General features: G+C 37.0%; 1 protein-coding gene across 3 annotated transcripts in view; it reads right to left on the bottom strand.

Moving 5' to 3' along the window:
* LOC123561520 (uncharacterized) overlaps positions 1-14,448 on the bottom strand; it is a 93,608-nt gene that overhangs the window by 63,199 nt on the left and 15,961 nt on the right. For 2 of the 3 annotated variants that reach the window (XM_053553114.1, XM_053553116.1), the window contains exons 2-5: positions 13,104-13,754; positions 9,310-9,913; positions 6,103-6,146; positions 1,772-1,962 (exon numbers count right to left, since the gene is read on the bottom strand). In XM_053553114.1, the coding sequence (XP_053409089.1) occupies positions 1,772-1,962; positions 6,103-6,146; positions 9,310-9,913; positions 13,104-13,149 (885 nt within the window). In that variant the 5' untranslated portion in view covers positions 13,150-13,754. The remainder of the gene's footprint in view (positions 1-1,771; positions 1,963-6,102; positions 6,147-9,309; positions 9,914-13,103; positions 13,755-14,448) is intronic. The other variant, XM_053553115.1, reaches the window with a different exon arrangement.

Genomic DNA, 14,448 nt, shown 5'->3' with positions numbered 1-14,448 from the left:
TTTAGACCTACTGACCTAGTTTTTGATCGCACGTGACCAAGTTTCGAACCTGATCTAGATATTATCAAGATGAACATTCAGACCAACTTTCATACAGATCCAATGAAAAATATGGCCTTTATAGAGGTCACAAGGTTTTCTATTATTTGACCTACTGACCTAGTTTTTGAAGGCACGTGACCCAGTTTCGAACTTGACCTAGATATCATCAAGATGAACGTTCTGACCAATTTTCATGAAGATCTTTTGAAATATATGGCCTCTAGAGAGGTCACAAGGTTTTTCTATTTTTAGACCTACTGACCTAGTTTTTGATGGCACGTGACCCAGTTTCGAACTTGACCTAGATATCATCAAGGTGAAAATTCTGACCAATTTTCATGAAGATCTTGTGAAATATATGGCCTCTAGAGAGGTCACAAGGTTTTTCTATTTTTAGACCTACTGACCTAGTTTTTGATGGCATGTGACCCAGTTTCGAACTTGACCTAGATATCATCAAGATGAACATTCTGACCAACTTTCATTAAGATCCCATGAAAAATGTGACCTGTAGAATGGTCACAAGCAAAAGTTTACGGACGGACGGACGGACGCACGCACGCACAGACGGACGGACGACGGACGACGGACACCGCGCGATCACAAAAGCTCACCTTGTCACTTTGTGACAGGTGAGCTAACAAAGTCCCATAACTATGCAGAATATTTATCTAAAAGAATGTAACATGCACCATGCACAACTAGGGTTGGTACTGATCACTTGTGTGAAGTTTCATTAAATTGTGTGCAAGGGTTTGGTAGATTAGGCACGCACAAGATTGCATATGCAGACTGTAGGTACATAGTATGTTAACAAGAAACAAAGTCCCATAACTATGCAATTTTTGTCGCTGAAAGAACCTAACATGCCCCATGCACAACTACTGTTGTTACTGATCACTTGTGTGAAGTTTCATTAAATTGTGTCAAGGGGATGAGGAGAGATGGTGCGCACAAGATTGTGTCTATGTATAAAGTATAGTAACAAAAAAACAAAGTCCCATAACTCTGCAATTTTTTTTTCTAAAAGAACCTAACATGCTCCATGCACAACTACTGTTGTTACTGATCACTTGTGTGAAGTTTCATTAAATTGTGTCAAGGGGATGAGGAGAGATGGTGCGCATAAGATTGTGTCTATGTATATAGTATAGTAACATAAAAACAAAGTCCCATAACTCTGCAAATTTTTCTTCTAAAAGAACCTAACATGCCCCATGCACAACTACTGTTGGTACTGATCACTTGTGTGAAGTTTCATTAAATTCTGTCTAGGGGATAAGGAGAGATGGTGCGCACAGGACTGCGTCTACGGACAGACGGACAGACAGACAGACAGACAGACAGACAACATTAAACCAGTATACCCCCCCCGTACAACTTTGTTGTTGGGGGGTACAAAAACTCATGTTCCAATGTTCATAATATGACAAAACTTCAATATTTTTAGCTTAAATCTGGAAGTATGCGCCTTTTATGTAAGTAAAACACATATAGCTTACAGGACTGCCTATTTTCTAGTAAAACTGGATGTAGATCTAAAACATTACCGTCTGCTGTTGAGTTTACGGTCCATTGGGCCACCAGAAGCATAATTTAGTTTTTCATAGGTCTTTTCATTAAATCTGTTCCAATGCTTGACAATAAGTCATGCATTATTTTTAATAACTCATTTCAACAACAATTTAATAGCTTTGAATATTTGTTTTGGAATGAAATATCTTCTTACTGTAAATCTCGATTCTGGTGGCTCATTTTTATTTTCTGGTTCCCCAGCATTCTGTGGTGTCGGGGTCAGGCTCTGTATTGCAGGTTGTGGTTCCATAGGTACTGGCAGACTGTCATTATTGTTACCTGCTATCTCTGATAGACCGGCCCTAGGCCTTGTGAGACTTGGCAACACTGTTGTTGTTGTTTTCGCTGGAAAGATTATTAACCTTTAGCCTGCTATATTTCTAAAATTGTCTTGCCCATTATTCAATCGGTACAGTACCATTTAATATTCAGAGGGATGTTAATTAAAAATTTACTGACTGAATAAAAAACAGTGCAGACCATGACTTTCCAAGAGCACTTTCTGTTCTCCTATTATCCAGATCTCGACTAGTAAGTATACTTGTTCACCTGATTTCCTCTGACTGCTGTGTCTGACATTGGCTTCATCATACTCAATTCTCCTGTAAAATTTCAATATCTCTAGCGATAGACCCCCGACTCACTTATAAATTCAGTTAAGCTTCTAGATCATGGTATGGAGACATACTCCATGTAACTCGAGATCGTTATAGACTGATGTTGACTTTTTATCTAAGTTTTCTACCTAAGCTTCTAATATTTTGTACTGAAAAAGGCAGTAATGAGGAAGTACATGACAGATATGTGCATAGATATGACTGATATGTAGGCAGTAATGAGGCAGTGCATGACTGTGACTGATATGCAGGCAGTAATGAGGCAGTGCAAGGCTGTGACTGATATGCAGGCAGTAATGAAGCAGTGCATGGCTGTGACTGATATGCAGGTAAGGAAGAACATGACTTTGACTGATGTGCAGGTTGTAATGATGCAGTGCATAGCTGTGACTTATATGCAGGCAGTAATGAGGCAGTGCATGGATGTGACTGATATGCAGGCAGTAATGAGGCAGTGCATGGATGTGACTGATATGCAGGCTGTAATGATGTAGTGCATGGCTGTGGTTTATATGCAGGCAGTAATGAGGCAGCACATGGCTGTGACTGATATGCAGGCAGAAATGAGGCAGTGCATGTACATTTATATGACTGATATGCAGGCTGTAATAATGTAGTGCCTATAATAACCTAGGCTGATATTCCCCTATAATGAGATATTACATTGCCTAGGCTTATAAGATGGCTATGATGAAGTACTGAATGAAAGCTGAAATGTACAGTGCATGGCTGTGACTGATATGCAGGCTTTAATGTGCATTGCATGGCTGTGACTGATATGCAAGCTATAATGATTTAGTGCATGGCAGGGGCTGATATGTAGGCAGTAATGTACAGTGCATGGCTAGGACTGATTTTGCAGGCAGTAATGTAGCACAGCACAGATGAGACTGACAGCAGACTGTAAGGGTGTAGTGCATGACTGTGACTGATATGCTGACATGCATGTTGTAATGCACACTGCCTGGCTATGACTGATATGCAGGTTGTAATGAACAGTGCATGGCTATGACTGATATGCAGGTTGTAACTAGAGCTATCACTAAAGGTGATGAATGTACCCCCCTCATGCACTGACACAGTACATTGCAATTTGACGCATGCAAGATTGCATAATTATGTGGACTGTATATATATATATAGACTGTATGTATACAGTATAGTAACAAAAAACAAAGTCCCATAACTATGAAGAATATTTATCTAAAAGAATGTAACATGCACCATGCACAACTAGGGTTGGTACTGATCACTTGTGTGAAGTTTCATTAAACTGTGTGCAAGGGTTTGGTAGATTAGGCACGCACAAGATTGCATATGCAGACTGTATGTACATAGTATGTTAACAAGAAACAAAGTCCCATAACTCTGCAATTTTTTCTAAAGAACCTAACATGCCCCTGACAACTACTGTTGTACTGATCACTTGTGTGAAGTTTCATTAAATTGTGTCAAGGGATGAGGAGAGATGGTGCGCACAAGATTGTGTCATGTATATAGTATAGTAACAAAAAAACAAAGTCCCATAACTCTGCAATTTTTTTTCTAAAAGAACCTAACATGCCCCATGCACAACTACTGTAGGTACTGATCACTTGTGTGAAGTTTCATTAAATTGTGTCAAGGGGATGAGGAGAGATGGTGCGCACAAGATTATGTCTATGTATATAGTATAGTAACAAAAAACAAAGTCCCATAACTCTGCAATTTTTTTTTCTAAAAGAACCTAACATGCCCCATGCACAACTACTGTTGGTACTGATCACTTGTGTGAAGTTTCATTAAATTGTGTCAAGGGGATGAGGAGAGATGGTGCGCACAAGATTGTGTACATGTATATAGTATAGTAACAAAAAAAAAAAAAGTCCCATAACTCTGCAATTTTTTTTTTCTAAAAGAACCTAACATGCCCCATGCACAACTACTGTAGGTACTGATCACTTGTGTGAAGTTTCATTAAATTGTGTCAAGGGGATGAGGAGAGATGGTGCGCACAAGATTATGTCTATGTATATAGTATAGTAACAAAAAACAAAGTCCCATAACTCTGCAAATTTTTTTTCTAAAAGAACCTAACATGCCCCATGCACAACTACTGTTGGTACTGATCACTTGTGTGAAGTTTCATTAAATTGTGTCAAGGGGATGAGGAGAGATGGTGCGCACAAGATTGTACATGTAAAGTATAGTACAACAAATAAACAATCAAAGTCCCATCCTCTGCAAATTTGTTTTTCTAAGACTAACATGACCAGGCACAACTATGTTGGTACTGACTTGTGTTGAGTTCTAATTGTGCAGGTGATGGAGATGATGTGCGCACAGATGTGTTATGTATATAGTATAGTAAAAAAAAACAAAGTCCCATAACTCTGCAAATTTTTTTTCTAAAAGATATCCTAACATGCCCAATGCAAACTATGTTGGTATGATCATTGTGAGAATTTCATTAAATTCTTCAAGGGATAAGAGAATGGTGCGCACAAGATTGCGTCTACGGACAGACGGACAGACAGACAACCTGAAACCAGTATACCCCCCCTTACAACTTTGTTGTCGGGGGGTACAATAATGTAGGCATGACTGTGACTGATATGCAGGCTGCAATGTACAGTGCATGACTGTGACTGATATGCAGGCTGTAATGATGTAGTAAATGACTGTGACTGATATCTCAGGCAGTAATGATATACTGCATGGCTGTGACTGATATGCAGAGTGCAATTATGTTGTGCATGAATGTGACTATTATGCAGGCTGTAATGATGTAATACATGACTGTGACTGACATGCAGGCAGTAATGATGCAGTGCATGGCTATGACTGACATGCAGGCAGTAATGATGCAGTGCATGGCTATGACTGACATGCAGGCAGTAATGATGCAGTGCATGGCTGTGACTGACATGCAGGCAGTAATGATGCAGTGCATGGCTGTGACTGACATGCAGGCAGTAATGATGCAGTGCATGGCTGTGACTGACATGCAGGCAGTAATGATGCAGTGCATGGCTGTGACTGATATGCAGACTGTAATGATGTAGCATATGGCTGTGGTTGGTATGTAGGCAGTAATGATGCAGTGCATGGCTATGACTGATATGCAGGCAGTAATGATGCAGTGCATGGCTGTGACTGATATGCAGACTGTAATGATGTAATGATGTAGCGTATGGCTGTGGTTGGTATGTAGGCAGTAATGTACAGTGCAAAGCTGTGACTTATATGCAGGCTGAAATGAGGCAGTGCATGTCTGTGACAAATATGCAAGCTGTAATGATACAGTGTATGGATGTGACTGATAGGTAGGCTGTAATGATGTAGTGCATGACTGTGACTGATATGCAGGCAGTAATGAGGCAGTATATGGCTGTAACTGATATACAGACTCTAATGAGGATATGGCTGTGACTGATAAGCAGGCAGTAATGAGGCGGTTCATGGCTCAGACTTATATGCAGGCAGCAATGAGGCAGTGCATGGCTGTGACTGATATGCAGGCAGTAATGAGGCAGTGCATGGCTTCGACTGATATACAGGCAGTAATGAGGCAGTGCATGGCTGTGACTGATATGCAGGCAGTAATGAGACAGTGCATGGACGTGACTGATATGCTGGCTGTAATGATGTAGTGCATGGAGGTGACATATATGCAGGCAGTAATGAGGCAGTACGTGGCTGTGACTGACATGCAGGCAGTTATGAGGCAGTGCATGGATGTGACCAATATGCATGCTGTAATGATGTAGTGCATATAACCTAGGCTAATATTCCCTCTATAATTACATATCACATTGCTACGGCTTATAAGATGGCTATGATGAAGTACTGAATCACTGAAGTTGCAAACAATTTAGTAAATTAGTACCTGAATTCACTGGTGAATTAGAGTTTTGTGCTCGTTTCCTTGCTCTGAAAAGCAAATAACAATGTTAAAATATCTTGTCATAAATCATACTTTCTGCAATGCACTACAGTGTTTGAATTGCAAGTACTTCATCATCATCTATTATCTTAAGTCCTTGAAAATGAAGTATCAACTATAGGTTCAGAAATGAACAAGGAACTGGCTAACTTCCCTCACACTTTATATTGACAACAAGATTCTAAAAAGATCTAAGCAACAGATCATATAATGGCACTTACTTAAATAACAAAGTCAAAGATTGCAAGATTGCTATAGATAGACCAAGTTTGGTGTAATTCTGATCAGGAGTTACAGAGTCGATGACGGTTATGTAAATTGTGGACAATGGGCACCGTACCATCCACTTATACTTCTGTTCAAATGAGTTAAAAAGACAATTTATATCATAAATAGCTTCCATCAATATTTCAAGACTATTAAAAGACAAACATTCTGACAAGAACTCATGTAGAATAAGATCAAGCAAACATTATGGCCTCATGAGAGTTTAAAAGGTTTTTGTTTAGTTTGAACTAATGACATACTGTGAAATCATTAATATTCGTGGGGAAATAATTTTCATGGATTTTGTGGTTAAGTCAATCCACAAAATTTAATCCCAACGTACAAGTAAAATTCCCATTCAGTTTATGTTCAAAAGCTGAAATCCACAAATTCATATCCCAACGAAATTGCCGTCTTGACCAAAACCACGAAATTTCATGCCCATGAAATTAAATGATTTTCCAGTATTAGTTAACTCAACATGACCTAAGTTTACACAAAACACTCATTCAGACAATGTTACATGAAGACCTGGTAGAAAATGGCCTAAAGACTGCCAACATAGTTTTTCTATTTACTGACCTTGTTTGTGTGTCCTTGTTTTTTGCCCAATATTATGATAGATTATATTTCATTTATAGTTCTATGCAAATATACAGACAAAGATTCGTTTAGACTCCACCAAAGCTAAAAAATACTTAATATTCTTTCTTGACTAATACAAATAACACAAGAGTTTTTCCCTTATGATTTTGGAGTGCCTTGCCTTTCAGCAGACTAAATGATAACCCCCCAACCCCTACCATACATTAATGTACTGTGCAAAAAGTTTACAGCAGTTTAATAATGAATTTTTCAAATACTAGTCATCCTTGCATGGAATTACTGAAATTGACAGTCAAAAAAATGTTAAATCAAATAAATCTTAGAATGTGTGTCCCCATCAGTCGAGTCCATCTATGCTGTGCCGGCCAACTCACTTCCTGCCATGTGTCATAACATGGGCTGCGTGTCGTCATGACTGTAAATGAAATGATTTTAGAATGTGTGCAACAGAAAATTTTAAGAAATCTGTGTATTTTTTACTAAGTGATGGACCATAACTCTGGCCAGTAGCTGAGTGAAATCCCCACACAACTTCACATGCTATTAAACAATCCTCTAATATTACATGACTCTTGGTCAAATACATTGTGTCATACATTGGACACAAACTTTTATTTTTTGACTAAGTCAAGGGTCACATCTCTGGTCTAGCAAAGTGGAAAAAAATGCAGGTGCACAAATTTTCATGCTGGATAATTCTTCTACATGGTTTCACAACTCTAGATAAAATATTTTTTAAGATATACGCATCAAGAACCTTTACGCACTTTATGTGTATTTTTAACTAAGTCACAGACTGTAACTCCAGTCCGGTTGAGTGAAATACCAAACAGAATACCAGCTACGAAACTTCACAGTCATACTATGTAGAAGTTGTATTCATTATGTGAATCATTTGTACCATGTGATATTAAAATTAAAATCCCTTGATCATGTTGATGGATGACAGAATTATGCTCCCAACATGAACCGATGGAATGACGTAAAAGCGCAAACCTGAAGTCCCCAATCTGGTTTTCAACCAATAAAAGTCTACCTCCCTTTTCTACTAATTTTTAAAGTATTACTCTAAACAAACAATTATTCTAGCTTTAACAAAGATTTCATATGCCTATCAACAAATCAGAATTATTTTAAACAGAACACCACAAAAGAAGAGCTGTCGGATGACAGCGCACTCGACTATTCGAAGAACTGATTGAAGAATGGGGTCAAAATATTACCACAGATATTCAGACAAAAGAAGAAAAAAAAGATTAGAGAAACAATGTTCCTGTATTTGTGGATTTCGATAAGTCTTGCACTAAATGGCAATGTGTAAACCAATTCCAAAAAGGGCCATAATTCAGCCAAAATAGTTGTCAAAGTTATGTACTCTGGCCTACAGATTGAAAACATGATGACAAACAAGTGTTTAAAGTTTAAACGCAATATGTCAAATAGTTTTGACAAAACGTGGACTTGTATGAAAACAGAACAAATTTCCAAGTCCAAAAAGGGCCATAATTCAGCCAAAATAGATGACAGAGTTATGTACTCTTTCCTACAGATAGAGACTATTATACTAAACATGTGATAAAAGTTTCAAAGCCATATGTCAAACACTTTACACAAAATATTAACTGGTACGAAAAACTTAACCCAGATTTCTAAGTCAAAAGGGGCCATAATTCAGCCAAAATCCTTGATGGAGTTACGTACTCTTGCCTATAACTGGACATGGTGATGGTAAACAGGTGTTGAAAGTTTCAAAGCTTTATCTCAAAAGACTTTGTCAAAATATGAACTGGTACGAAAAACTAAACCAAGATTTCTAAGACAAAAAGGGCCATAATTCAGCCAAAATCATTGATGGAGTTATGTACTCTTGCCTATAACTCGGCATGGTGATGGTAAACAAGTGTTGAAAGTTTCAAAGCTTTATCTAAAAAGACTTTGTCAAAATATGAACTGGTACAAGAAACTTAACCAAGATTTCTAAGACAAAAGGGGCCATAATTCAGCCAAAATCCTTGATGGAGTTATGTGCTCTTGCCTATAAATTGTCAAGGTGAATGTTTAACAAGACTTTTAGTGTTGAAAGTTTCAAAGCTTTATCTCAAAAGACTTTGTCAAAATGTGGACTGGTACGAAAAACTTAACCAAGGTGTGACGCCGTGGTGAGTAGGATAGCTCTACTTATTCTTCGAATAGTCGAGCTAAAAATCAATTGTTCAGCTGTGCCCTTCCATTACAAGTCACAAATTACATACGAAATAATGAAAATGTTAAACATACCGGCCATATATTATGTCTAGTAGGGCTGCAACTCGTTCAGTTTTTGTTTTTTTTGATGTTGCTGAATTAGTAGATAAAGAAGATGACTTCCCTGAATTTTGTTGATGATCTAAAGACTTCCTCTTCTCATTGCAAACAGCTGATTGTCTAGGACTTACTAGAGGTAGAATGGGCCTCATTTTGTCAATTATTCCACCAACAACATCTGCAAAAGGAGTACTTGATAAGGGATTTGATGTTAAGTTTCCAGCTGCTGACTGTTTAGAAGAAGCTGTAACTGATGACAGTGGCATAGATGATGATGTAGAACTGATTGAAGATGATGATGCATCCCTAAGATCAACACAAACAGACACTGCTTCTGTATTACCATCTTTAGCACCTAAAGTCACTACTGACACCGATTTTCCTAAGGCACAGTCATTCCTTGAAACTGGTTTTTCCAAACTATGTGTTTTCTCTGACACTGGGATTCTTGCACCATGGTCAGTCGCTGACGTTGGTTTACTATAACTATGGTCATTGACAACTGTTTCCAGATGTTGCACTTTTTGCTTTACTGCTGTGACATAGCTTTTCATCATTTCCGATACATCATCTGGCTCTATAATAGAAAATGATATCCCTTAAAAGTATATACATGTAGACATATGAATTACTTGTCCAAAAATTTTTCAACAATGCTAAAATGTCATTTCTAAAATAGAATCAAATGCTTTTTGTTGTGAATAAACTGATACTAAAATGAGCTGCACCATGAGAAAACCAACATAGTGCATTTGCGAACAGTATGGATCCTGACCAGACTGTGTGGATGCACAGGCTGGTCTGGATCCATGCTGGTCGCAAATGCACTATTTTGATTTTCTCATGGTACGGTTCAAATGATCTTTCTTGCATGTCAGGCAAAGTTTTTCTATGATTTTGCAAGTGCTGGAAAAACTTCTTACACCACCCCAGGGTGTAAGGCAATTCACATGCTGTAATTTTTTAATGAACACATAAATTCTTTAGCTACTTGGGTAAGATTGTGCTCAAAGGAAAAGCATTTGTTTTATTCCATTTCTTTTATTATTTGAAGAATATGGTATGCAAAAAAAAAAAAGAATATTCAATCTGTCACCGGTAAAATGTGTGGACGGAAACATAATATTATGGCTCTTGGGGAACAGTTACCCTCCAGCTAGATATTTCTATTCACTTCTTCAACCAGTGAAAAATTGGTATAAGATACATGCCATAGTAACTTGCATTCTCCCTACCAAGTTCTGGTGTAGTTTGCCAGGGATTTCCTGACATACCACCGTGGCTAATCACAGCATACAGTATTTCAGTTTTCATTAACTCAACTGATCAGTCTGAGCAAAAGGATCTCACATATTGGGAATTTAGATGAATTAATACTCAGCCTGTTCCTTAGTAACAGAAGTAAACTTTTGCATGCATGCACATTCTACATACAGCAAACTGACATAACTACAGAATGTTAACTAAGATAAATTTATATCACATTTTAATCAATTTGGTCAATATGAATCTGCATTATAATAAATTAGCAGTGAAGGACAAAAACAAACAAGATGCCCACGGGCAACATGTCGAGCCTGCCAGCTGTCAAAAGGACTGAGAGTTGCACATGACACTCCTTGTCTCATTGAGGCAAACATTTATGCCAAATAAAAAACAGATTGCTAAAAGTTACAATATAAGTTATTTAAAGTAGCAACAAAGGGACATAAGCCTAAAAAAATTTTTTTAAAAAATTAAAAAAATTCTAAGTCCACATAAAAATCCTCACCAGTAGAGATAGGTCAAAAAACACCTGAAAATTGGATGTAACATGCATGTTGTACTACAGAAAAGTGGTCTTGATTTTTCTCTACAACCAGTAATAAAAAAGTTACGAATATAAGCTATTTATAGTAACAACAAAGGGAAGTCATTCTAGGATCTTATGCATGACACTCCGTCTCATGATGATGAACAACTGTGCCAAGTTACAGCAAAATCCCTCTATGCATCAAAAAGAAATGCTCCAGAAAAAGTCATTCTTATATCTGACTTTTGACCTCTAAGTGTGACCTTGACCTTAGACCCAGGGACCTAGTTCTTGCGCAAGACACTCCGTCTCATGATGATGAACAATTGTACCAAGTTACATCAAAATCCCTCCATGTATGAAGAAGAAATGCTCCGGACAAAGTTGCCTTTCTTGTATCCTTTGACCTCTAAGTGTGACCTTGACCTTAGACCCAGGGACCTAGCTCTTGCGCAAGACACTCCGTCTCATGAAGGTGAACATTTGTGCCAAGTTACATCAAAATCCCTCCATGTATGAAGAAGAAATGCTCCGGACAAAGTTGCCATTCTTGTATCCTTTGACCTCTAAGTGTGACCTTGACCTTAGACCTAAGGACCTGGTTCTTGCGCAAGACACTCCGTCTCATGATGTCAAACAATTGTGCCAAGTTACATCAAAATCCCTCCATGTATGAAGCAGAAATGCTCCGGACAGATATTTTTGAATTTGACCTTTGACCTATGTGACCTTGACCTTTGAGATAGGAACCTGGGGTTTGCGCATGACACTCGGTCTCACTGACGTTAACATTCATGCCAAATATAAACAACATTGCTCCATGCATGTCAAAGTTATGGTCCGGACGAACAAATCCGGACGGACGCATGCACATACACCGAACAGCCATTTGGACAACTATGTCTTCGCTTCCACAAGCGGGCTCGACAAAAACCTCTATTCCAAGTTAAAATCAGTTAAAATGTGACCTTTATCTTTGATCTACCATCAAAGTTCATGTGCTCTGCACATCATCTCATTGCCATCTACCTAAATGCTAAGTTTCAATGATTATTGTATTTAAGTTAAACTCTGGACGCAAAATATGACAGAGATTTGAGCTTGCTGTGATCTTGCCCTTTTCTCTGACCTACAGACCTGGTCCAAGCACTCTGTATATACCATGTCATTGCTACCTACCTACATGCAACAACTGGCTTAAATGTTTGTTAAGTTTTGCTTCAGACATGAAATACAAAGGAAAAGGTCATTTAATACAACCAACATAACCTTTTAAACAGTTTTATTTAACATAGCAACAGTCTTTAATATTTAAACATAACATTTTTACGTAGATATTATCAAGTGATGGTGACCTTATCAATCTAGCATTTCTACCCCATCTCTCTCTCCCTAACTCTAACTCCCCGATAATTATGTTTCAACATAGAGAGTCTATATATTTAATTAAGCAGTCTAGCCGCTATGTAAAATTACGCAATTCCTCGTGCCTTTTTCCTTAAACATATTAAACTTTGATCCCAGAAGTAAATGGTATAAACAACTAAGTATACCTGTTTAACCCTTGGGCTACATGTTTTGTGACAGGTTTGATAATTCAGCAAGCTTTCAATATTTTCAATTTAGATTCAAGTATTACAGTTTATCATCTTTCTCCGTAACATATTAAACAATGATTTATAGAATATACAATATTCCGAACCTTTCAAACCTGTTACATTACACTCTTTTAAATGTAATACAACAATACATTTATATGTACCCTCTACTTTAATATATACTGAGACATCGGATTACCTTATTAATACAGCCAGTTGCTTTTGTTACTGTCATATCCTTTTTTGGTTTTCCAGGTAGTTTTCTAAAATACAATCTTAAAATCAGCGCTCGACTCTTAATTAGAACTTTGCCAGTAAAAGGGGCCTAAGGGGCCTCAAACTGACCTATACGGCAGACAACTTAATAAAATATTTACCTTTGTATTCATGCCCATCTTCATTATCCTTGTTGTGAAATGCCATTTCTCAGCTCTCTTCAAACTTGTAATTCTCAGGTGCCTTCTCACTGCTTTTTTTTAAATGAATGTTAAGAGCCTAGATTGCTTTCTTGACATTCTTTCATGTACTTTCACTACATATAACATATAGTTGTTAGAATTTTTGCAGACTTTACTATCTCCTCTGTCTTTATATTCCAATGCGAAATGTTCATCTAAATGCCCCTTTACATCATTTTAACATTTTGGACAATCAATATCAAAAGTTTCACTCCCTATCAATGATACTAACACATGTTATAAGATCATAAATTTCATATGTATTATAAGTGATGTCTTCAGAATCTGAACAATAGGGTTTTATCAGATCTGAACTTGCAAGATTAATTTACCATCCATGTCATTCAGTTATTCACAATGTCATCACTTTCATCTTTTTTTTTCAGAATGCTTAAAACTCCTTGGCTTGAGAAAGAATGCTCTACCTTTCAACAACTTTTGACTCCTTTTGCTTCGTTAGTCTCTGCTCTGTCCAATTTTCCTTTAAACTAAATGTCTTAAACTAGTTCTCCTTGCATTTCTTCTGTACTTTCTCGTTACTTCTTTAACTGAACTTCTTCTATTGAGCTGCTGAAGTATACAAAAGATGCATTTTGTACCAGTATAACGGACACAAATTTTTTAAAAATCCTTATTATTTACAGGGTACACAAAAGTCATGTTCCTATTCAATGCTTGAATGCTTGAGTGAATCCATGACAATAAATCCCAGGGAAAAAAGTAAATCTCTTTTTTAAATATTTTGATGCCTAAAAATTTATCATGTTTTAGATCAGACAAAGCTGAAATTAAACTGACACTGTTAAGTAGTAGCAAAACAACCCATGCATCATCTTTACTGTTGTATCTAATTAACCGTATCAAAAAGATACACTGAATTATAAGTATGATAATTTTATGGTTAACTCTCAAGTTTAAAATAACAGAGAAACGAAATGACACCATGTTTACAAAACAGTTTTTGATCCCCACTGTGTATGAGACTGAAATTTTGATAGCAAATTTCACTAGGGCATCAAGATTAAAATCCAGTTATGTGTAACCAGGCTATAAAATCAGCCAAATTCTTTCATAAAATTTTAATGATAAATCAAAATTTTAATAATTTTAATAATTTTAATTTCGTATTTTGTGAGTTAAGTAAAAATTATTCAAAATTGATTTTCTATTTTGTAACATTATTTGATTTGAGATAATGATATGTTACTTAACTTATTATTTTCCTGCTTAAACATGTCAGAAATTTTTACTTAATCACTTTCTA

The sequence above is a fragment of the Mercenaria mercenaria genome, chromosome 10 (genome assembly GCF_021730395.1).
Source record: "Mercenaria mercenaria strain notata chromosome 10, MADL_Memer_1, whole genome shotgun sequence".
NCBI lineage: Eukaryota > Metazoa > Mollusca > Bivalvia > Venerida > Veneridae > Mercenaria > Mercenaria mercenaria.
This window is presented reverse-complemented; position numbering and strand designations above follow the sequence as displayed.